General features: G+C 45.0%; 2 protein-coding genes across 6 annotated transcripts in view; one reads left to right on the top strand and one right to left on the bottom strand.

The window, feature by feature from the left end:
• Window positions 1-13388, bottom strand: part of RRP1B (ribosomal RNA processing 1B) — a 30077-nt gene extending 16689 nt beyond the window's left edge. For 2 of the 3 annotated variants that reach the window (XM_053565010.1, XM_053565009.1), the window contains exons 1-4: window positions 13145-13388; window positions 4269-4351; window positions 2143-2200; window positions 706-791 (exon numbers count right to left, since the gene is read on the bottom strand). In XM_053565010.1, the coding sequence (XP_053420985.1) occupies window positions 706-791; window positions 2143-2200; window positions 4269-4351; window positions 13145-13274 (357 nt within the window). In that variant the 5' untranslated portion in view covers window positions 13275-13388. The remainder of the gene's footprint in view (window positions 1-705; window positions 792-2142; window positions 2201-4268; window positions 4352-13144) is intronic. The other variant, XM_053565011.1, reaches the window with a different exon arrangement.
• HSF2BP (heat shock transcription factor 2 binding protein) overlaps window positions 13360-24930 on the top strand; it is a 157116-nt gene continuing 145545 nt past the window's right edge. The window contains exons 1-3 of one of the 3 annotated variants that reach the window (XM_053565013.1): window positions 14631-14723; window positions 15003-15259; window positions 16354-16504. In XM_053565013.1, coding sequence (XP_053420988.1) covers window positions 15224-15259; window positions 16354-16504 — 187 coding nt within the window. In that variant the 5' untranslated portion in view covers window positions 14631-14723; window positions 15003-15223. Of the gene's footprint in view, window positions 13492-14630; window positions 14724-15002; window positions 15260-16353; window positions 16505-24930 lie in introns of those variants that run through there. The other 2 variants (XM_053565014.1, XM_053565015.1) reach the window with 2 other exon arrangements.

Consider the following 24930-nt stretch of genomic DNA (forward strand, 5'->3'; position numbering starts at 1 on the left):
ACGACCCCCAGGGCAGTCGAACACAGTGAGCACGCCTCTTCCATCACACTAAGACTGGACCCTGTTTTGCTTCACAAATAAACCTTTCCACTCTGTTTATGTTGCCCTGGGTAGAGTGCTGTGGCATCACAGCTCACAGCAACGTCAAACTCTTGGGCTTAAGTGATTCTCTTGCTTCAACCTCCCCAGTAGCTGGGACTACAGGTGCCCGCCACAACGCCTGGCTATTTTTTTCTTGCAGTTTTCATTGTTGTTTTAGCAGGCCCAGGCTGGGTTCGAACCCACCAGCCTGGGTGTATGTGGCTGGCGCCTTAACCACTGTGCAATGGGCGCTGCCCTCTTTCCACTCTTTTTAAGATGAGGAACATTCTTTTCTTTTTCTTTTTTTTGGAGACAGAGTTTTATTATGTTGCCCTCAGTAGAGTGCCATAGCGTCACAGCTCACAACTCTTAGGCTTAAGCGATTCTCTTGCCTCAGCCTCCCAAGTAGCTGGGACTACAGGCGCCTGCCACAACGCCTGGCTATTTTTTGGTTGTAGTTGCCATTGTTGTTTGGCAGGCCTGGGCTGGATTCAAACCCGCCAGCCCTGGTGCATGTGACTGGTGCCCTAGCTGCTGAGCCATTCACATTCTTTTCAGAGTCAGAACATTCTTTTCTTCACATGCGCTTTTGCAGTCAATGTGGACGACAGCTGCAGATCTTACCATATAGTATTTGTCCAGGCGCAGCCTGTCTATCCCCTTCCATTCTCGATTCATGGTTTGCCAAAAGGTCTGAATGAACAGGTGCTCTGCAGTGAACAAAAGACTCTGAATGTTTGGGTTCCATGTTAACATCTCACCACACAGCAAGAAAACAGTGAAGAGAAACAGATTTGTATTATTCATTATCTATTTTTTCCAAGAATTCTTGGGCAGCCAGAACATTTGGCCAATAAGCAAATATGCTCAATAATTTTTTTTTTTTTTGAGACAGAGTCTTACTATGTCACCCTCAGTAGATTGCCATGGTACCACAGCTCACAGTAACCTCAAACTCTTGGCTTTAAGTGATTTTCTTGCCTCAGCTTCCCAAGTAGCTGGGACTACAGGCACCTGCCACAACTCCCAGCTGTTTGTTGCTGTTGTTGTTGCAGTTGTCGTTGTCATTGTTCTTTAGTTGGGCCAGCTGGGCTCAAACCCGCCAGGCTCGGTGTAGTGGCTGGTGCCATAACCACTGTGTTACACGAGTCATATGCTCAATAATGTATTTTATATTTAAATAAAACCACATTTTTATAAGACAGGAATCCTGTTAATATCTTACTTTTCAATCAGAATGCTCTCTGGGCACTTTTCTTTACCCACTGTAAGGCCATTTTCTTTTACAATGAAATGCCCTGATCCCCTTGTATGGGTCCTTCCTCCATATGTTGATTTCTCTTTGGCTTAGATCTTTGTGCCCCATTCTTTCCTGTTATATGCAAATCTGTACTACATGAGTAGAATTTTGTCCATTATTCAGAGAACCACTGGGGGATACTAAAGTCATAAGGATGGTTTTGTTCTGAGAGGTGCTAGGCAGAATAAGCTAACTCTGCTGTTTTTTTCTTCCTTTTGTAAGTGATCAAGGCTGGACTCAGAAATGTCTTAATTTCTCCCATTGCCATTTCTTCCTGGTAGAGAGGAGTTACTTGATAGTTTATTGCCAGTGACAGCCCTAGTCTTGGAGCACAAACCTGGCATCCAGAGGTTACTGAACATGCTGGCACCTGGACAGCTGACCTCTCAAAGTGTTTCAGTAACTCTGAATTTGGAGATTTTGGAGGGCAGCTACTTCTACACTTGATCTTGGCCAAAAGGCTGAGAAGTGATATGCTATTTCTAAAACCATTTTTTTGAACTCTTTGAGATGGCAAATATCATCTCCAAAAGACAACTCTGTTACCCTCTTACTAAGCCAACATTCAAGTTTTCAAATACAGGAACAGCTAGTTGCCTAGTGCCTACACAGTATTAGTACCAGGTTCACATTAAACTAGGGTCTCAGAAACTGAAACTTAAAAGGCAGCAGAAGAGAGAATGCTGATGAGATTTCCTAGGCAAGCAAGCAAGTCTGAGAAGCATGGAAGCTTTGAAAATCGCAGGAACAGCAGCACTTACGAGCCTCTGAGTTGTTAACAACGTGGACGAGTTGGGCAATCGTGTTCGCTAGCTCCTCCTGCAAAGGGGGCGGGGGTTGGGGAAAAACACAGGGTTATTATGTGGTGACAAAGCACCAGGGCTTGCGCCTTCTCCTGTCTTTGTGGGTCTTGTTCTCAGGGCCACTTCTACCAATAAGCACATACTTGTATATCTGAATCTTACCAAATGTAAAACCCCCAATTTTTGTGGATTATCATGCTAACTTGATGTCTCTGAGAACTATTTTAGCTGCGTGTTTACAAAAGCATCTCTAGACTGGACACAAGCCTGTAATCCTAGTACTACAACCAAAAAATAGCCAGGCCTTGTGGCGGGCACCTGTTGTTCCAGCTACTTGAGAGGCTGAGGCAAGAGAATCCCTTGGGCCCAGTTGTTTGAGGTTGCTGTGAGCTGTGATGCCACACTTCTCACATGTGAGAAGTTTGAGACCAGCCTGGGCAGGAATAAGACCCTGTCTCTACTAAAAATGGAAAAACTAGCCTGGTGTTGTGGTGGACACCTGTAGTCTCAGGTACTTGGAGGCTGAGGCAAGAGGCTTGCTTGAGCCCAAGAGTTTGAGGGTGCTGTAAGCTATGACGTCACGACACTCTACCCAGGGTGACAGAGACTCTGTCTCAAAAAAAAAAAAAAAAGAAAAAGCATCTCTTGTTATTGGTTCAAATGAACTATAATTAGTTGTCATTTCTAGGCTCGTAAACTGTAACTTCAATTGGGATTCTCCCCTAATCCCTGAAATCACAAGAAACACGAAGGGCAGCAGGGTTGACACCGATGGTTACACATTATGATCGTGACCCCACAGAATTGAAATGTCCCCTCTCCCTGGCTTGGTCAGAGACAGGGTGGACTGCAAAGGCCAAACCCCCTGTAGGTTGTCCCTACTCAGAGAAGCAAGGCTGCTGGGTGTGGCAGCTTGCTCCGGAGGAGAAAGCGGCATGAGCAGCGTCACGGGAAAGGACGATCCTCACCAGTCTCTGTCACCCCTCACCTGGCCTGTTTCCCTCCTGTTGAAAATGAGGTTCCTGTTCATCAACTTTCTTCTTCCACTAAAGCTGATGTATGTTCAGTGCTGAATGGAATCTAATAATATTTTGCCTTGAAATCCTACTCAAGATACATTCAGTAGAGAAAAAATAATAAATCAGAACAAGTTATCATGTCTTGGGAGGAGCAAGACTGGACAGTAATGCCCTGAAAAGTGAGACCTGCCCAGGAGATTCTGTAGGCCTCAGAGGCCGGTGGCACCTTAAGGGTTATTCCAGCCAAAGCAGATCATCTGCTCTCACACATCCCAAACAAGCTTTTAACAAGGGAGAGGCACTATGTTAGCCTTAGTTTTGGCGGTGGTGCACAGCACACCCAGCAGAGACGGAGAAGGCCAGGTTCTAAGAAGCTGTGAAGTTTGAATGAGCTCCAAGTGTGAAAGACGTCAGCTGCTCTGCCCAGAACCGGAAGCCCAGGGAGGCAGCTGCCTTGTCCCGTGTCACAGATGCTAACACTAGCACTCCTGCCATGGTACTTCTGACCACAGATGAAACACTAACTTTAAAATAAGTAATGTAAAACCTACCATGGAACCTATAAAATTGTGATAGAAATAATAAATGTGTAATTTATGTATACCCTTCCTTTTATTTGAAAAGATAAAATAAGTGCTGTGACACTGCAGTCCTTTCTAAATGGACAAAAGGTGAAAAAAATGACTCCCAGAAGCACTGATTTTCAATATGTTAAAATGTATGAAGCGATTAAGTCTTTTTTTTTGAGACAGAGCCTCCAGCTGTCACCCTGGGTAGAGTGCTGTGGCATCACAGCTCACAGCAACCTCAAACTGCTGGGCCCAAGTGATTCTCTTGCGTCAGCCTCTCAAGTAGCTGGAACTACAGGAGCCTGCCACAATGCCTGGCTATTTTTTGGTTGTAGTTGTCATTGTTGTTTGGCAGGCCTGGGCTGGATTTGAACCTGCGAGCTCTAGTGTATGTGGCTGCTTAGCCACTTGAGCTACAGGTGCTGAGCCGATTAAGTCTCTCTTATCCATCAGTTACAAAAAATCCAGAAAAAGGACAAAGGGAACTGCGTGTTACCTGCAGGAGGGGTTCATCTTGTACCCACATGCAGTGGAAAAGCCCTTTCCATATCTTTAGGAGTTCTTCTTGACTGAAACCTCCTGGAGGGCAAAACAGCACAAAAATCTTATTTTAGAATCTAAGTATTTCTTCTTTTAAAGTTTAGAAGTGCCCCAGAAGTGGTGAAAAATAACCATATACAGGGTCAGACAATTAAGTTCAGGAACTCATTGCACAAAAATGTAACATACATCATTGCTGAGTATCACTACTCTTTGGGAAATTTGCAAGGACCCAAGTGCCTACCCCACCCTTTAAAGTACCTTTTCTAGGGTAAGTATGCAAACCTAATTGTCCAACTTTATACATTTTAATTCTCTTTCATCTGTAGATGTCTTTTTAAAAATTTGAAGTACATGCTTCCTTATCATTACAACTTCGCAGGGGAGGGCTGTGTGGGGCCATGGCCCCATCATCTGAGCTACATGAGGAAGCAAATGTCATCACAACAAAAAATTAACGAATGAAGTGGCCATTTACAGAATCTGTTCCCCTCAAGCACCTCCTTGCTTAAAACTCATTTCTCCTGCACACTAATGTTTTCACTGGTCTTGGGAAATAAAACTACAAACACTACAAAAGATGCTGAATTTGCTCAAATCGCCTGGAACCCCCAGAGACTGGCACACCCATCCCCAAGGGACTGGAAGTCAGCCAGGCTGAGGACTGGGGATCTCTGGATATGTCAAAGGACAAGGAAAGCCCCTGGGGAAACTGATACAACTAAGAAATATCTCTGCAAAAATGACCCTTATAAGGATCCCAGAATGTGATTACAAGTGGCTGCCATTTACTGGGCCAACTGTGGTCTGTAGTGAGCAGACCAGTGGGGCTGGCCTTGCTCTAACTCTGCTGCACCAGGGCTCTGCCTCTGCCTCTGCCTCTGGCAGCTACCATGAGGCCACCAGTCTCACTCAGCCTGGTCTCTTGGATGCTGCAGGCGTCAAGAAATACTTGTTGAGTGACATTAAGGAATTACAAAGTGATAAGGCAAGGATACACTCTTGGAATTTCCAAACCTACAGACTATGTGGTCAGAAAGCAAACAGAGCCCGCACGTCATGTCTTATTAGGAGGTACCAGAGAAATCTTCTGGAGCAGCAAAAGAGGATGAACTAGATGAATGCAAACAATATTTGGAATTGGTATGATCTCAAAAGTCCAAATGATGATTAAAAAGCCACAAAAGACCCCTTTTGCTGGACCGAAGTTTATTTAGTGTATTCAGAGTGAGATCACCCTAGTTTACAGATACCGCTTTCCAAGTCAGTTATTAAAGGCTTTTCTCATATCAATAATTTTATAAAGGTACATTTTGATTCTCTTGTGATAGTTTCCCATTTAAAAACAAGATAACAGAAACTATTGTAAGACTGGTTTGTTAACGTATGTTTCCTTTAGGAGTTGCACAGAGGATGTACGGATGGGTTTTCCTCCCAGCTTGTTACAAGCAAGTCACACCTGGGATCTTCCCATTGATAACGTAAGTATAGTATGAGTGATAAACTCCACCAGAGCCAGCCAGCTGACTGCAGGAACTTGTTTTGTCTCTGTGACCTCCACATAGCTCTAATTGTGTTCAATGACTGCATATATCCCTACGGGGCAAGGATCATCAATGGCTGCTATAGGATCTGGGCAAGGATCATCAATGGCTGCTCAGATGAAAAGATACAGAGAAACTTGAAAATGGATGGGTCAGACCGACAATACCCAAACCCATACCTGGTTAATCCTTAGCTTGCACACACAACTGTTCACTAGATACTTAGATAACACAACAGGAAGAACTCATCACTAACCCGCTCAGTAAGTGTTCTTATAAAAACAAAAGTAAAAAAACACTCTAAATTGTATGAAATCTAACTATCAATGCTAGTTAAAAGGAGATACAGAGGACAGAAGAACATGTTAAATGAGACAGTGGGATGCAGTCAGCAAAACCCTAAATAAGTACAACTCTTAAGCACCAATCTCCATACCTCTGACAAACTGCATGGAAAAAATGGGTAAGAACTCTTACTATATGCAAGAGCCTTAGCAGACACATCAACTAAATTCAAAAAGTGCGTCTTGTTTGGATTCTGTCTTAAAAGACAGAATAGACATATTTTGTCATAAAAGACATTTCTGAGACCATGAGAAAAACTAACAGATATTTTGACTTAGGAAGGATTTTTTTTAAAGGTGTAATAATCACATAATAATCAATGTTTTAAAAGAAGAAAAGTTGGCTTGGTGCTGTAGCACATTGGTTATGGTGCCAGGTACATACACCGAGGGTGGCGGGTTAGAACCCAGCCCTGGCCAGCTAAACAACGACAACTGCAACAAAAAATAGCCAGACCTTGTGGCGGGCGCCTGTAGTCCTAGTTACTGGGGAGGCTGAGGCAAGACAATCACTTAAGCCCAAGAGTTTGAGGTTGCTGTGAGCTATGATGCCATGCACTCTACCAAGGAGCTACAAAGTGAGACTCTGTTGCAAAATAAAATAAAATAAGTCTACTCAAGGCTTTTGGGTGTGGCTCCAGACCATGGTACTCAAACCTGGCTCAACAGACCACTTTAAGTTATTTAAAAAATCCTTATCTTTCAGAGATACACCCTGAGGTCCCTGCAATATCTAGAAAAAAATGAGGGGTCTAGGACCTGGTTTACAATAACCAGCCCAGGAGGAGGGAATTGGTAGATGAGGCCAACTGGCCAGGCATCAGTGAATGCTGAAGCATAGCCAGGAGTGCACACTGAATAAATTTGAAATATTCTGTAATAGGCGGCGCCCGTAGCTCAGTGAGTAGGGCACCGGCCACAAACACCGAACCTGGCAGGTTTGCGGCCAGGGCCTGCTAAAACAAGGACAGGGCAGTGCCTGTGGCTCAAGGAGTAGGGCGCTGGTCCCGCATGCTGGAAGTGGCGGGTTCAAACCTAGCCCCGGCCAAAAACAAAAAAAAACCAAATGACAACTGCAACCAAAAAATAGCCGGGCATTGTGGTGGGCGCCTATAATCCCAGATACTTGGGAGGCTGAGGCAAGAGAATCGCTTAAGCTCAAGAGTTTGAGGTTGCTGTGAGCTGTGATGCCATGGCACTCTACCCAGGGCGACATAGTGGACTGTCTCAAAAAAAAAAAAAAAAAAAGAAATATTCTATAATAAAAAGAAGAAAAAAGAGTGTAGGTGATTACTAAAGTGACACCACACTGTTATTGTCTTTGGTTTTAAAAAAGAAAACCTCTTCATAATTATGTAACTAGAAAAGCATGAACATTAATCAACTTAAAAGCAAAAAGAGGATTTAAGGATACAGATTACTGAGGTCAGGTACGGGGCATTCCCGTTCTGGACAATTAACTGTTGTTCCCTGCAATCCTCTCCACCTCCAGCAGGGCAGGGAGGAAAGCTGTGTCTTTGGGTGGGGCTCACCTCACTCCAAGGGCAGAATCTGGGCTTTGACCAAATCAGCAGGAATCCCCTTGGCCTCTGTGAGGCTCAGGCTTTAGGAGTTCCTCCACTTTCTCCTACTGGACTGAAGCGAGCACCTGTTTGTTCCGGCGCTTCGCCACCTCAGCACACAAGGGAGCTGTGTGAGAAGGCAGACATTCTCCAGTCTGCAGTGCAGCCAGCAGCAGAGCTCTGCACAAAGCTGTGCTTTACTCCAGCTTCCCAAACTAATGTGGTGCGGATGTTTTGTCAAGTTGCAACTGAAGAAGAGTCCTAACTACTACAACAAAAGCGCCTTTTTATTGCAAAGAACCCATATGCCACTACCCAAGTTATAGCCATGAGTTAGCCATGCTCAATGTCTTCTGAACCCAATCTCCTCCCCAAATACATGTCTCATTAGCAATTTTTCCAGATCTTTCCTGTGTTTTTACAGCACAGATACATGTAGTACAAAAAAATCATAGCTGTGTGTATGATTTTTTTGTGCCGCCCAAATGGCAGCACATCCTGGATTCCGGCCTTACTCACTTTAAAGAATAGCATTGTATAAATTTTTTTTTTGAGACAGAGACAACTATGACATCATGGTACAGTGCCGTGGTATCATAGGTCACAGCAACCTCAAACTCTTGGGCTCAAGCAATTCTTTCACCTCAGCCTCCCAAGTAGCTGGATTACAGGTGAAGCACAGCACCCTGCTATTTTTAGAGATGAGGTCTTACTCTGGCTCAGGCTGCTCTCGAACCTGTGAGCTCAAGCAATCCACCTGCCTTGGCCTCCCAAATGCTAGAATCACAGGTGTGAGCCACCGTGTCCGGCCAGCATTGTGTACATTTATCTCCACATGGTTCTTATCTGTAAGGTTCAGTTAAGTAGGGGATAATCCAGTCTAAGCAAGAACAAGACTCCATCTATGCAAAAATAGAAAAATTAGCTGAGCTTGCTGGCACGCACCTGTAATCCTAGCTACTCAGGAGTCTTGAGGCAGGAAAATTGCTTGAGCCCAGGGAGTTTGAGGCTGCAGGGAGCAATGACAACACCACTGCACGCTACCTAGGCAACAGAGACTCTGTCTTAAAAAACAAAAAAAAACAAAAACAAAAAAAGAGGGATAATGTGATATGCCCAATATTTTTGGACAACTCACTTCTACTATAGGCAAAGGATAACAAAGATATAATGATGTGCTAACAGGTTTCTGTAATAAAAAAAAAAAACAGCAAATTTCAGCACAGAGGGCCAATGGATTCTGGACAATGGAAAGAAGGGGAGCTGGGCAAGAGAAAATATTGACCATGTCTTCTCTAGGAGGCAGCAAAACAGGGTGGAAACTGATTCTTGTCTAGGCCCCAGCGTGCTACTGACAAGTATTCAGTATCAGAAAACTGTCAACTAACCTTTGGGGTTCAGTTCCCTTAAATAGAACATGTGTAGGGTTTATGGTTAGGGTGAAAATCAAGAACAGGTATGAGAAGCACCGTATAGTACAGCACTATTCACCCACTGTATATTACTACAATACCTGCCTTGCTTTTTCTTCCCAGTGCCTATCAAAGTTTTTTCCCCCTTTTAAAACACACATGCATATATGTATTACATCATTTGTTTGCCGCTAGGAATTTAGTTGGTAAAAACAAGGCACCAATTTTTGAAGCATTCAACCTGAAAGAGAGAAGTGCTCATTACTGAATTACTTTCAAAACTCTGAAAGGCTTGGTTTGGCATCTGTAGCTCAGGGGCTACAGCACCATATACCAGAGCTGGTGAGTTCAAATCCAACTGGGCCTGCCAAACAACAATGATAAATACAACTAAAAAAAATAGCTGGGCATTGTGGCAGGCGCCTGTAGTCCCAGCTACTTGGGAGGCTGAGGCAAGAGAATCGCTTAAGCCCAGGAGTTGGAGGTTGCTGTGAGCTATGACACCATGGCACTCTACCCAGAGTGACAGCTTGAGACTCTGTCTCAAAAAACAAACAAACAAAAAACCCCCCCAAAACTCTTAAAGGCAAAGTACATTGATTATTTCTTAATCAATGTTTTCCTCTTGGGAAGAAATTTTAAAACTTAATACAACTAAGTTTCTGACAGTGCAGTATAGGTTTAGTTCTTTCAAAATGAACGAGATGAACATGAAGGTAGACATGTGTACCTGTTAAATACCAGTAAGTTTTGAAATGAGCAAATCTAACAGCTACTCTCACCATAAAATGAGGGCAGGAGCCATTTGAGAGGGTGGTAAAGTGTAACATAACAGTCTAATCGACCCTGGTGTCAAAATATCTACAGTTCCTATTTATTATGACTCTTTGGTAAAGAGAGCTCTAAGCCCATCAGTATGAAAAAAAAAAACCACACTTATTTCTTCAATCTCCTACATGGAATCTAAGATACCATCAACTGTAAGATGTACTGTTGGTTTATATGCCACTAAAGAGAGCAGTAATACAAATCAAACTGTCACGAGGCTAGTTTTAAGAAGCATTCTAATTTTAGTAGATGTTAAACGTTTAATATCGCAGAACCGATAAGACAAGCAGGGACTATTTTGTTCTTTACTGTATTCCTAGTGCCAAGAGTAGTATACATATTAATAATAGCCCACAGATGGTGCTCCACAAATGTTTGCTGCACATATGAATGCATGAATAAATTGAGACAAATGAGCCCCCATGAACTAAAACCATGGACAGTGATTATTTCATGACTGTATTTAACTACTCAACATGAACAGTTAAAGCACAAGAGCAATATCATTACTTTAAGCAGTTCCAAATTTCTAATTTGTTTTCAAAATTACAAAGCCCTGTCTATACACTGCTGAGGGACAGCTACATATTTCAGTAAAATCTCAGATTTCCTTTCCTGTGCCTAAGATAAGATACGAAAAAATGTGAGACTGTTAATGAGAGTCAAATGTCAGGCCAAGTTATTTCCAAATTTGCATTTCTATTTTGATAGGGCATAGCACAGCTGCAGCACAGACTGTTTTTTTCTTCTCCCATTATCACTTTCTGTGGTAGTCACTCTGCAAAGTTATATTTTGAAAGCCCACTATACTCCAAGCATGATATTGTGGTAAACAAGAGGTGTAAGGTAACCCTGGACATGGTGGGTCCTAACCAGGAAGGCCCCGCAGCACTGGTGTAAGACTGGCCTCAGGGCCCACATCATCTCAGCACCTGCAGAACCTAGGCCTGCTCACCGAAGGGGCTTGAGCACAGCCTCTGTCTGTCTACCTCTGCCTCACATGTATTGCATCCAGTCTGTTCTTGGGCACTACCAGGCCATCTCGCATGGTTGGATGTGCTCGTACTAAGTAAGCAACACAGCTTAGTGCCACAACACAGATGTACTGGATGTTTCCGAATCCTAGACCAGTGAAGGTGAGATGCTAGGGAAGGCTTTTTAGAACAAATGATGCTGATTTGAAAGCTGGAAGTGAAGAAAGGGTGGGATTCTTTGCAAAGTAACAGGAAAAGCAGAGGCAGAGAGGTGAGAAATGGATGACATCCTGTATACCAAGAACCATGACTGTCCAATGGATGGAGCACGAAGCAGACACATAGGGGCTCAGGCTGAGGATAGCTTGTGACCTGCAGACCCTGAATTTCAAGGAAGGTGATGACACGATCAAATTTGTTTTAGGTAAATGCCCCTTAGTTGGTTTGTGGAGGACACAGATGGAGTTAAGGAGATGTTAGGGAGTAACCAGGAACAGATGTCGAGGAGACATAAAGAGTCCTACGATCAGAAAGGAATATTTTAGGAGGTGAAGGAAGTAGGATTCAGGGACAATGGATGTAGGCCAGGTTAAAGCATGAGTTGGAGACAGGAGCCTGGGACAATCTCATGTATCTGGCTAGGTGAGTGGATGCAAAGTAAAGAAGACAGCACAAGCGGCAGAGGAGAAGCAGCACCAGAGAACAGGTTTTGGGGGTTAGAAATGAAGTCACTCTTGGTCTCCGAGTGTGAAGTGCAGATGGAGATGCTGGGCTAGCAGGGCACATGTGAGCTGAAAGTAGGAACGAGCTGGGTTAGCAATTTAGGGTTAGGAACCATCAGTATATATGAGATACCTGGAACCACGAAAGTAAATGAAATCACTCAGGGAGATCTCCAACAGAATCCAAGTTAGCAATTCTGGTCTTCATTCCTCTATCAGACTTCCCACAAAGTCTATTTTCTTTTCTTTGGGGTAGTCTTTTGTAGTTTCTCTTCAGAATAAAATAAACTGAGAATCTCAGTCATGGCGGGGGGGAGATATTATCTATTCTTTTAAGCAGATTCCTAACGTATTACCATCAGCAGTAACAAAATTAAACTTACTTTCTTACTGTAGCATAAAACAAACCTCTTTCCCGCATTGTAGCTTGGACCTTTACAGAACACATTTTTGTATGAGGATAATGAAATTCTTTTTTTAAAATTTATTTTCTTTCTTTCTTTTTTATTGAGACAGAGTCTCACTTTGTGGCCTTCAGTAGAGTACCGTGGTATCATACCTTACAGCAACCTCCAACTCCTAGGCTTAAGCGATTCTCTTGCCTCAGCCTCCCAAGTAGCTGGGACTACAGGCGCCTGCCAGAATGCCCGGCTTTTTTTTTTTTTTGTAGAGACGGGGTCTCAACTCTGGCTCATGCTGGTCTTGAACCTGAGCTCAGGGCAATCCACCCGGCTCGGCCTCCCAGGGTGCTGGGATTACAGGCGTGAACCACCACGCCCGGCTGGATAACGAAATTCTTAACCAGCAGAATCTAAACTACAAAGCCTTGTGTGAACTGGCTACTGCCTACATTTAAAATTTCATATAACACCCTCCTCCTCCACAGTCACGCTGAACTCTTCCCTGCCTCTGCGTGGCGGGCTTCCTCTCTTCTCAGTTGAGACCTCAAGTGAACATCAACCCCAGGAAGAGCTTCCCGGAACAGCCTATGCAGAGGCGCTCCCCCCTTCACTTTTCCTCTTACTACTTTTACACAAGCTTTACGTTATTTGCCTGTGCCCTCCTCCCGCAGCTTTACTACGAAGAGGTCTTCGAGGGCTGGAGTTCTGTCTTCTTTCCTGTACCGCCAGCACCACACTAGAGCAAATCAGGAAGAGTGCAGGGATTCAAAGTGCAGGCTTGGGAATCTGACAGATCTAAGTCTGTTCGCAACCTCCCCGCTAACGGTGACTTTCCCAAATTATTGAACCCTCGGCGCCAGTTTCCTCGACTGTGAAACGGCACACTGGGGCACAGAAGGAAGCGGTTCCCCCAGCGCGGACAGAGTACAAGAGTCAATGCATGACAAGTGCAAGCCGCGTTTCTTCCTCGGCTCCCCGGGTGGGCTCCGTCACGGTCCCAGCCCCGGCCCGCCATGTGGCGCGACTGACCGCCGCTGGCGCCCACCTGTCTCCCTCTGCGTCTTCACGCTGATGTACTGGCGCAGCTTCTTCACCGCGCGGTCCCGGATGCCTTTCTCGTTGGATGCCAGCCGCTGAGCAAACTGGATCTCGGCCGGCTGCATGGCAGGGGCCATCGCACCCGCTGGAGCATCCCCAGCCGCGCAGCACGCGGACCGCCACCCACGGCAGAGCGCGCCGCAGCACCAAGCCGTCCGAGCCGCGACTGCGCAGAAGGCGGCGCGCGCTGCCTGATGGCGTCACAAAGGCGCCAGCTCGCAGGGCGGACCGGCCCAGCCTCCGCGCGCCTAGCGCCTCCTAGGGCGGCCGAAATTCAGGGTCACTGCGGGCGAGGTTAGCCAGGGTTGGGTCTCGGCCAGGAAGAGACGCACGGCTGGTTGTAAATGGTCTAGGATCCTTTTTTTTTTTGTAGAGACAGAGTCTCACTGTACCGCCCTCAGGTAGAGTGCCGTGGCGTCACACGGCTCACAGCAACCTCTACTCTTGGGCTTATGCGATTCTCTTGCCTCAGCCTCCCAAGCATCTGGGACTACAGGCGCCCGCCACAACGCCTGGCTATTTTTTTTGTCTAGGATCTTTTTTCTTACTAATTTCTTAGACTCAGGGTCTCGCTTTGTCGCTCAGGCTGGAGTGTAGCTGGATTATACCTCACTGCTGCTTCCGACACCAGGGCTCCAGCGATCCTCTTGCTTCAGCTTGACGAGTAGCTGAGACTTCAGGCGCGCACCACTAACGGCCTGCTAATTTTTTTTTTTTTTCGATTTTTGGCCGGGGCCGGGTCTGAACTCGCCACCTCCGGTATATGGGGCCGGCGCCCTACTCCTTTGAGCCACAGGCGCCCCCCCGGCCTGCTAATTTTTATTTTATTTTATTTTTTTGTAGAGACAGGGTCTCGGTATGTTGCCTAGGGCTGGTCCTACGCTCCTGGCCTCAAGGGATCCTCCTGCCTCAGCCTCCCCAAATTTTGGGATTAGAGGCAGTGTACTGTACTCGGATCTTTAAGCACAATTAACAAGCCCACCGGCCAGTGCTCTCCTGCGATCTCCCGGCAGGAATTTTTAACTGCCCCGCAGTCCCCAGGAGGAGTTGAGAGTGGAGGAAAGGCCATCACTGGGGTCTCCTTGGCAGCTCCTCCCGTTCTGGAGCTAGTGTGTAGTAGGGTGTGTAGGGGTTGTCCTGGCAGGCAACTCCAGGGAAGTGTGAGCAGCGCTCTGCTGGCTAATTCCTGAGAGGGAAGCAAGGTGGGCAGTTGTGCAATAACTTTTGAGTCGATCTTGTGGACTCAGCGGGCGTGTTGGGGCAAGTTAATAGATGAGGTGACTCCTCCAAACTTGGAGTGGTTATCTTATTTCTATCTTTTTAAGTTGTAGAGAATTATGAGGCACATACGAAACTAATGTGTAGTCATCAAGTCAGGGTATTCTGAGTGTCTATTTCCCGAGTACAGTACACTGCTGTCCGCAGTCACCCTACTTTGCCAGCAAACACTGAATTATTCCATCTAACGAATAATTAGAAGCACTGCGGCCATGGGTGAGGCGAGGGGCACCGAAGACCACTGCTGGGTCAGTAAGGAGGCCCAGGCCACTGCACGGTGTCCGAGTTGTCACTTTCTTCTAAGTGTAGTTTGTGTCCTTTAAGGGTGGTTGTCTTTGATTCCTGCACGCAGTTATCTGCGTGCCTTTCCCAGGTGCTCTGTTGACACGCGTCCAACCTTAGCGTGAAGTCGCTACGGTTTCGATTCAATGCCGTTTCCCTTGGCTCGTGTTCCTCACCTAACAGGAACGACCGATTCGACATATTTGACATTTACACCAGGGTCTCGCTTTCCTTATACTTATCAGTGCACAAGTTTCAAACCCCAGCTAAGCCAGAAGAGTAGAAACCGATCTCGCCGAAGCCACCCTCGTAGCTGAAGCCGAGCACGCAGCGCGATCTCTGCGAGGTTTGAGCCTCGCGGCTGTCCGTTCCGGCTCCCGGCGAGGACGTGCTCCCGCGCTTTCTGCCGTGAGGGGTTAGAGGGCGCGCTGCCGCGCAGGCGCACGGAGCTGGGGCCGCGGCGGCCATGGGCGAGGCAGGTGGCGCGGAGGACGACTGCCGGGTCAGTAAGCAGGCCCGGGACGCCGCACGGTGTCCGAGTTGTCGCTTGTCGCTCGCTCTCAGGGCCTCGCCAGTGCGCTTAGCAACGGCCCGCCGTCGCGCGGTCGGGAGGCCTGGCCTTCTCCTCACGGCGGGCCTGGGCGTGAGGCGGCCTCGGCCCAAACCTCCGCGGGGCCGGGTCTGGGGCGGCGCGCGGTGGACGCTGCCCGCCTGGTCGTTCTCTCCGTGCCCTCCGGGAGCCCAGACCTCCTCGGGAGGCCCCGGCTCCGTCCTTTGGGTTAGCGCCAGGTCTAGAGAGTCTTCCATTGCATGCGGCGAAGGAAAAGGTGCTCGGCCTGTGGAGCCCGGTCCGGGTCGGAATCCTGGTCCTGCCTCTAACCCTGCTGCACTGGTAGTCCCCGCGCCCCGCGCCCCAGTTGTGCTGACCAGGGAGGGGGCTGGGGTGGATGTCAGGTGAGATGGCCAGCAGAGAGTTGGCCTACCGAGGAGGAGTCCAGTGAGGGTGACTGTTTGTTGTTTTTGGAGGCGGAGTCTCACGCTGTCACCCTGGCCTCGCAGCGCACAGCATCCTCCGGCTCAGCCTCCTGAGTAGCTGGGACTCCCGGCGCCCACCACCACGCCTGGCTGGTTTTTCTGATCTTAGTCGGGATGGGGTCTGCTTTGCTCAGGCGGTGTCTCAAACTCCTGAGCTCAAGTGCTCCTCCCGCCTCGGCCTTCCGGAGTGCTGGGATTGTAGACTGAGCCCTGCGCCCAGCCCTTTCTTTTCTTGCTAATTAGCTTGGCCTGCCAGTGTTAAGGGAAATATTGCAGGTGGTTTTTATCTTTTCTTTCTTCTCCTTTCAGGAATAGGGCTTTTGTTTGCACATAGTGAAAAAAACTGCTGTCATTTTTAAAGCTGTGGCGTCGGCTCAGAATGTTCTGGGTTCGCACATGTGTGGGTGTATGTGAAATTTACAGACTGCTTGTAGCAGTCATGGGGAAAAACATGCTTTTGAAACCATGAACACAGACATGAAGGAAATGGAAGCAGATTGATTTGGGCTATTGTAATCATACAAAGAGAAGTGTAATCTTAAAATATGCTTGTTCTTTTAGCCCATGGGAACTAAAGAAGAATTTGTTAAAGTCAGAAAGAAGGACCTGGAAAGACTGACAACTGAAGTGATGCAAATTCGGGACTTCTTACCAAGAATACTAAATGGGGAAGTACTGGAAAGCTTCCAGAAATTAAAGATTGTAGAAAAAAGTGAGTCTTTCTTCATTTTAGCAATGATTGATGGTTAACAGTAATCTGTTCTAGCAGATTTACCTTAGGTAAATAACTGAAGTAATTGTAAATGAATTTTAAGGTGCTATTACGGTCCTTATAGTTACATTTGGAAAAGTCAGATAAAACCTAAGGAATGGGTGACTTGGACACATGAATTGGTTGTGGAGGAAAGTTTGCTGGTTTTCTGGACTATCTATTACCAGCTTCTTTGTATCTTCTGTGTTCATTGGCAGAAGAATTTTATGCTTTTGATACTCAGAATCTCTAAAAATTAAATCCTTTCTTGTGTAAGTTAAGGATTTTGCCATGTGGAAGCCTTGCATGGAATTAACTATCTGTAGAAACAGCTGGATGTCTCTAGGTGGCCAGGCAATTCAGTTTCTAATACTGATTTAAGTTTGGGCTTGGTAGGACTTGTCCATTCACATTTTTGAGATGTGAACTGAGCCATATGTCAGGAGCCCATTGAAGTTCTTGAAGATTTTCTGAGATTGATTCAGCCCTTGCCTGGTGGAAGCTGGATTATGAGTAAGTCAACCTTTGGTGGGTAAGGCTAATTCACTGAATTGCATTTGACTGTTAGCCATCACTGTGTGGTCTCTAGAAAAGATGCATCGGGGGGGGGGGGGTGTCAGGTAGTGTTCATAGCTGTAGTACAGACAAGAAGTTAACTCTCTTGCTTAAGTGTGTCTGATGAATGGGCCAGCCACAGTCAGTCAGAAGGGAGAATGCTCCTGGTTACCATAGTGCCTTGACCTGTTTATATTGTCTTTGGAGACCTCAGATCTGCTTTCCTTTTCTTTACCTTGTGGTGTGCTCTGGGAGGTGGACTCTGGTGACAGGGTTCCCTGCTTCCCATATAGGCTGCCAGTGGGGCCCACCAATGGAAGGCATGCTGGGTGGTTAGAGTTGGGGGTGTTTCCTCATGCTCCTTCCCTGCTTTGCTGCTGTTCTCTGGCAGTTGCTGCATCTCTCCACAACTAGGACTCTCACCTGGTGGCCTCCTCTACAGTGCCAGCTCTTGCTGGACTTCAGCAAGGCCATTTTCTTCCCCTGCCCTTTAGCTGCAGTGCTATAGCTAGTCTAAAGGTGCTTCATCTCTTGTGGGTTCCCTTATCCTTGCTCTCTCCTCTGTAAGTTCTCAACACCAGGGTTGATTTCTGTTTCTTTTTGGGACCCTGCTGGATGTTCTTTGGTGGCCAAGGTGCTGTTCCCGACTTCTTAATTTCTTCAGTTCTGATCTCATGTTTATCCATCAACTTCTGAGAGTAACTACTCATTCCTTGTGCATTTAACTTTAGGAAAGTGCTGACTAGTAGCAGAGTATGTGAGTCTGTTAGTTGGTTATATTTGTCATTGTAAATTAATAAACTGGTATTCAAAAAATACCAGGTCTCAAGAATGAGTAAGCATGAATCAGTGTTTGGAAAGCAGTCCCATTGTTAAAAGCAAAGTGAGGGCCACAGGTGAGTCTGTGATGACTTGATCAAAGTCAGACTTTGGGAAACCTAGCCTCAGGGCCTTCCCCAGGTGGTGCATTTGCCTGTGTCCCTACTGATTTCTCTGGTAATTTCTTAGTCTTCTTTGCCAATTTACCCTTCTCTGCTTAGCAGACTTTAGATCAGGGTTCTTCACCCTTTTTAATCTTACGGCCCACTTGAACCTGTGTTAAACTTCTTTGCACTCTTAAATTTTGTTGATAAAAAAGGAATATACTTACGTGAACTTCTTTTGAAAATAATTCAATGATCTTTAATCATTTTTGAGGCACACCTAAGGTCCTCTCACAGCACACTAGTTGAAAATCACTGCTGTAGATGGTGCAGTTGCTAGGCTTTTTTCTTACCCTGCTCCCTGGCCTCTCCTTAGGCAATCTCATACACACAGCTTCAGTTACCATCTTGATTCCAGTGGCTGCTGGATTTATCTCTAGCCCTAAACTCTCCTCTGAGCTCAGATCCCTGTGTCTGACTCCTACTTGGCATTCTTCCTGCTTGTTTTCATGATTTCAAATTCTAAATGTCTTAGCCTAATCAGTCTAGGATCACCAGGAGCAGCCCTCTAGTCTGACAAGGTCAAGTTTATGGCTTTTTTCTTTTTGAGACAGTCTCACTCTGTCTCAGGTAGAGTGTCGTGGTATCATAGCTTGCAGCAATCTCAAACTGTTGGGCTCAAGTGATTCTCTTGCCTCAGCCTCCTGAGTAGCTGGGCCTATAGATGCCCGCCACAACCCTTGGCTAGTTTTTCTTTTTCTTTCTTTCTTTTTTTTTTGCAGTTTTGGCCGGGGCCAGGCTTGAACCCGCCACCCCCAGTTTTTCTATTTTTAGTAGAGATGGAGTCTCTTGCCCAGGTTGGTCTCAAACTCCTGAGCTCAAACAATCCACCCGCCTCAGCCTCCCATAGTGCTAGGATTACAGGCCTGTGTTGTTACACCCGGCTAAGTTTGTAGCTCTTTATAATGAGGGAAGCCACACACGGAAGGAACTGTGGGACATCTCATTACACAAAGGATAGAGTTGTTGTAGGACTTCGGGGCAGGGTCGAATCTAGATGAAGCATAATTGAAGCAGTGTTTTGATGGGCTCAAAGCAAAGTAGAGCTGTGTGTTAAGAGGTCAATGTCAAGTCTGACTGTGACCCATTCCCTTTCCTTTAAAACTACAAAGTTCAAAGAGACATGAAACCTTGTGTCTAGAAATCCCTTATTTGAAACTCTATGGTTGGCTGGAAATCAAAGCTGCTGTTCTGTGCTATAGTGACTTAGATCCTCCAGATAAGAGAGGGATGTTTCCTTTTGTACTGGTATAATTTCAAAAGCAAAATTTCCAAGAGTCTGGGGTTTTTTACAAAGTAAAATTTCTCAATGAGTAGAAGTCAGCAGTCACTCAAAAAAGAGGTCATTATAGCACTTTATAGATGTAGTGTTCTTGGGAGACATATTTTCTGTTAACTTGGCAGCTGCCTTTATCTGTTTGTTATCTTGGCCTGACAAATGGCAGGACACATTTTCACTTTCTCAGAGAAAGCTAATTTTTACTCTGTAGTCACATCTGATTCATGGTGTCCTTTCCCTGCCTCCATCTCACATTGGCTGCCTCTGTCTCAGAACACCAGGCCCCAGGCTAGGTGTCTTTTTGATACCTGTGTCTCCTCACTGCTCCCCCTAAAACCTGCCCAGCAATAAGTCCTGTGTGTTTGCCTCTGATGCCTCCTGAATCATCACCTTGCCTCTGTGTTCTGTCTCCTTCTGGCAGGGCTCACTTGCCATCTCTAGGTCTTTGACACACAGTTCATGTTGGTCATGCTATTTCCTTGATTTAGCAGCTTCTTTTAGGATAAAGACCAAAAAACAACACCCCCCCCAAACCCGCTACCACCCCCAAACCTAAACAAGCCATACCGCAGCTTAAAAGGATTTATGTTAATTGGACATAGCCTTGGCCCAGAGCTGCTGTCTAATCTGCCTAGTCGCCATCTGTTTTCCTGCTAGATGTTGTATAGCACCCTGTGCTTCCCCCTTCAGACAACATGGGTTTTATTTCTTTTTTTACTTTATAAGTTATTGGGAGTGCAGAGGCCTTGACTTTGCCTACCTTTGTATTCTCTGCCTAGCCAAATATTTGGTCCTGAGGGACCACCCTGCTGTCTCTGCATGTTTTTTTTTTTTTCTAAAGAAACAGATGCTATGTCATCTCATGAAATATGTGCTACAGGAGACTTGGTATTTAGAGAGAGGGAGGATCATAGTGGGCTAGGATGGTTGTAGGAGGGTTCCTGTGAACTTTGAGTTTGAGCTGACTTAAGTCTTGGCCTGAAAGATGGGCTCCTAAGGCACTTGTCATCTAATTTTGGATCTTTTGTTTTTAATTTCAGATTAATGTGAGGGTACAAAACAATTAGGTTACAACATATGCATATGTTAGGTAGAGTCCCTGTTTAATTTTGGCTCTTGAGTTCTTACAATTTGGGCAATATAAAGGGAAACAAAAATTCTCCGTCTTTTTATAAGACCTAGATCTGATGGCTCTCTCTGGGCCTCCTGGGGCCCTGTCTTCACATGTCTAATCACATGGGACATGGCTCTAAGACTGGAGTCCTGCCAAGGAAATCAGAATTACATTGTGACAGCAAGAGCTGTTTGACATACTGAATCTTCCATCCTCCCACTAGCCCTGTGGTTTAATAAGAGTTCTTGGCTTTGACCAGTATCTTCCCCTTTTCCTTCTAGATACTGGTGTATACCTCCCAACCTGAACGTAGGCGTGAGTGCAGGCAGGGAAGGAGTACAGGGAAACTGTTTTGATTTGAGAAGTTTCTGTTTTTCAGAGACATGGTCTTGCTCTGTCACCCAGCCGGGAGTCTAGTGTCCTGATTATAGCTTACTGCAGTCTTGAACTCCTGGCTCCTGCCTCAGCCTTCCGAGTAGCAGGGGCTACAGGCAGGCACCACCACACCTGGTTAATTTTTAGAATGTGTTTTGTAGAGATGGGGGTATCTGTCTGTTGCCTAGGCTGGTCTTGAACTCCTCGCCTCAGGCAGTCCTCCCAGAGTGCTAGGATTACAGGCATGAGCCACTGTACTTAGCAGCAGTTTCTTACAGAGTGTAGGTGTGATTCTGTTTGGATGGGCTTAGGCTTTAAGTAATTTGTAGGCCAGCTGCAGGACTTGAGTTGGTATGATGGACATCTAGTGTGCTGAGTTGTGACTCTGACTGTGGCATGGCATCTGCTTTCAGGAGACTGGCAAGGTGAGTAGTGGTTTGGAGTACTGCTGACAAAGGTGTCATCTGAGACTTTTGGGAGTTGATGAGCATTTGAAAGAGGCACACTTTATTAGAAGAAGAGATGTTCTTGCGTAGTGCGTAGGGTGGTAGTATGTGTGAAGGTCACGTATCAGAGTGACTGTAGGTTGTAAGTTAGTTTTTCTGGTTTCCCTGTGGAGTAAGGATTGGGGATAGCAGAACGGAGCACAGTAAATGTGAGCAGTTTGTAGGAGGCAAAGAATCATGGATTGTTTTCAATTTGAGGTGAGAGCCAAATGGAAACTATTACATGGAAGTGACATCAAAACAGCAATTAAAATGACATTTTCAGGGGAATGATTATATCTGATGCAGGGTGAGTTTGAGGTCTGGGTGGTCATCAGGGAAGATCTTGGGCTCCATTAGTGTGTGGGACTGTGGTTGTGTGGATGGACTGGAAGGGATGTGTAAAGAATAGATTTATCTTGGTGGTAAAGCAGTGACATAGGATCATGGTTTAGGATCAGCAGTGGAAGTGTGGAGATACAGGAGTTACCTGTGTGCTGCTTTGCTGACTGGTGTCTTGGTCTGCTTCATCTAGGGTCAATAGTGTCTACTTTGCAGGATGTGGTAAAGTTTAAAATGAGATCATCTTTGTAAGGTGGTTGGCACAGTACCCAGCTTGTGGGAGTCCTTAGTAAATAGCACCTACCCAGATGGTGGGGGACTACTTGAACACTTGGTATAGCCTAGAGAATACTGTGGTTCATAGCCCAGCAGCCTTGATTCTGGCCTGGACACTGTCATTTCATGAATTTAGGAAACGTTAAGAAATTGGGACCGGACACTTGTACTAGACTGTTTACTGCAGCTCAATTTACAATCGCCAAAATGTGGAAACAGCCTAAATGCCCACCAACCCAGGAATGGATTAACAAGCTGTGGTATATGTATACCATGGAATACTATTCAGCCATTAAAAAAAAATGGAGACTTTACATCCTTCGTATTAACCTGGATGGAAGTGGAAGACATTATTCTTAGTAAAGCATCACAAGAATGGAGAAGCATGAATCCTGTGTACTCAATTTTGATATGAGGACAATTAATGACAATTAAGGTTATGGGGGGGGGAACAGAAAGAGGGAAGGAGGGAGGTGGGTGGGGCCTTGGTGTGTGTCACACTTTATGGGGGCAAGACATGATTGCAAGAGGGACTTTACCTAACAATTGCAATCAGTGTAACCTGGCTTATTGTACCCTCAATGAATCCCCAACAATAAAAAAAAAAAAGAACCCAAAAAAAAAAAAAAGAAATTGGGACCTAGGTTTGGATTCTGATCCTGTCCTTCATGGTTGATGTAACCCCTAGCTTCAGGTTTTTCTGCCTGTGAAATGCGGATGCCTGTGGTATTGAGGGGAAGCAGTGCCACGGATGTCCTCAAAGTTAGATCTCCCTCTCTGTTCTACTCTCCCTTATTGTGCTTATTTATCCAACAATGAGGGGATTATCAGTAAATCAGTGGGTGTCAAAAATTTGTTTTAAACTGGGAGAATTTTGTTTTTTTAAAAAATAAAATTTTAAGGGCCAGGTACAGTGGCTCACGCCTGTAATCATAGCACTGTGGGAGGCCGAGGTGAGCGGATTGCTTGAGCTCATGGGTTTGAGACTAGCCTGAGCAAGATTGAGACCCTGTCTCTAAAAAAATAGCTGTTGTGGCGGGTGCCTATAGTCCCAGCTACTGGGGAGGCAGAGACAAAGGATCACTTGTCAAGAGTTTGAAGTTGCTGTGAGCTATGATGACACATCACTCTATCAAGGGCGTCAAAGTGAGACTCTGTTTTTTTTTTTTTTTGCCAGGGCTGGGTTTGAACTTCCAGCATATAGGGCCAGCGCCCCACTCCACTGTTTTTTTTTTGTTTTTTTTTTTTTTTTAAATTATATAGTGTATGGTGGTCTATATGTAAAATAGATGAAAATTGTGTTTTCTGAGCATTTGAAAGATTTAGTTTTAGAACATTTTCTTATAAAATCAGTGGGTACAGAGCAGCGCCTGTGGCTCAGAGGAGTAGGGCGCCGGCCCCATATGCCAGAGATGCCAGGTTCAAACCCAGCCCTGGCCAAAAACTGCAAAAACTGCAAAAAAAAAAAAAAAAACAAAAAAAAAAACAAACCAAACCAGTGGGTACAATGAAGGTGTTATGATGAAAACAAAAATTTAATATTGGAGATTTTGGAAGACATTTGCATCCTTATGCAACAACATCCAATTTATATTTGTAGTTTTGGTTGTGAAGTAGTAAGAAAAAGACAGAAATCACAGAGATAAAGAGTTGCAATGGCAAAGTTTTCAAACAACTTACCTTGCAACATCAGTATGCTTTTAAGTTAAATTGATCGTTAGCTTGAATTCAGAGGAGTCAGATATTATTGTTTTACATATAAATTACTGAGACCTAGTAATTCCTTGCTTTCTTTAATTGGTGAGTGTTCGTTTTGGAGAGAGATGATGGAAAAGCCATTCATCCTGTTTTACTCTTTATTGTCTTATAGAAAACACTTTTCATGTTTTATTTTGCATTGGAGATGTTAACCAATGCAGTTTAAAAAACTCTACTTGACACTTAGTGGCAGTGCAATATAGTCTCAGAGGAGGAATTATTTTTGTATGTTTACACCAAACAAAAAATTTTCGTCTCATTTCTGACAAAAATAGTTAGCATTTAATAGTTTTAACCTTTAAACATTTATTTATTTCTTAAGACAGAGTCTCACTTGGTTGCCCATGCTAGAGTGCTATGGTATCAGAGCTCACAGCAACCTCAAACTCCTGGGTTCAAGTGATCCTCTTGCTTCAGACTCTCAAGTAGCTGGCCTATAGGCACCTGCCACAATGCCTGACTGATTTTTCTGTTTTTTAAAAATTAAATCATAGCTGTGTACATTAATGCAATCATGGGGTAATAATAACTTTTCTATTTTTAATAGAGATGGGTTCTCACTTTTGCTCAGGCTGGTCTTGAAATTCTGAGCTCATGTGTTCCTCCCACCTCCCGGAGTGCTAGGATTTTTAAGCGTTGATACTGTGAACCAGCCTTGTTTTGGTCATTGACGATATTACCAATTAATACAAACTAGTGCAACCTTGGTACACTAGAGCAGTGGTTCTCAACCTTCTTAATGTCGCGGCCCTTTAATACAGTTCTTGTGGGTTGCGACCCACAGGTTGAGAACCACTGCACTAGAGAGATATTTGACTAACAGATTTACTTTAGTAGTGAAAAATGTTTGTTTTATATTTACATATAAAATATGTACATTATATATTATGTATATAATTATAAATATAAATTATAAGTATAAATTATATTACATTATATATATTTATATATATTTTATATACCACCACCTAGCCTCTGTCAGCACTATCAGAACTTTCTGATGATGATAATGATGATGTATAATCCAGGCTGTTGTGTACTTTTTAAAATAGCAACTAGCCATATGTGATCAGTGGATTAGGCACCATTTATTGAAAGGCAGTCTTCCTCTCCTGTATTGCATGTCATGTTGTCAGAAGTGGCTGTATGTGTGCGATTTTGGATTCTTTATTAGTATTATATATCGACCATGACTTTTTTATGGTGCAATTTTGGCTTTG

This window comes from Nycticebus coucang, chromosome 16 (genome assembly GCF_027406575.1).
Source record: "Nycticebus coucang isolate mNycCou1 chromosome 16, mNycCou1.pri, whole genome shotgun sequence".
Taxonomy (NCBI): Eukaryota; Metazoa; Chordata; class Mammalia; order Primates; family Lorisidae; genus Nycticebus; species Nycticebus coucang.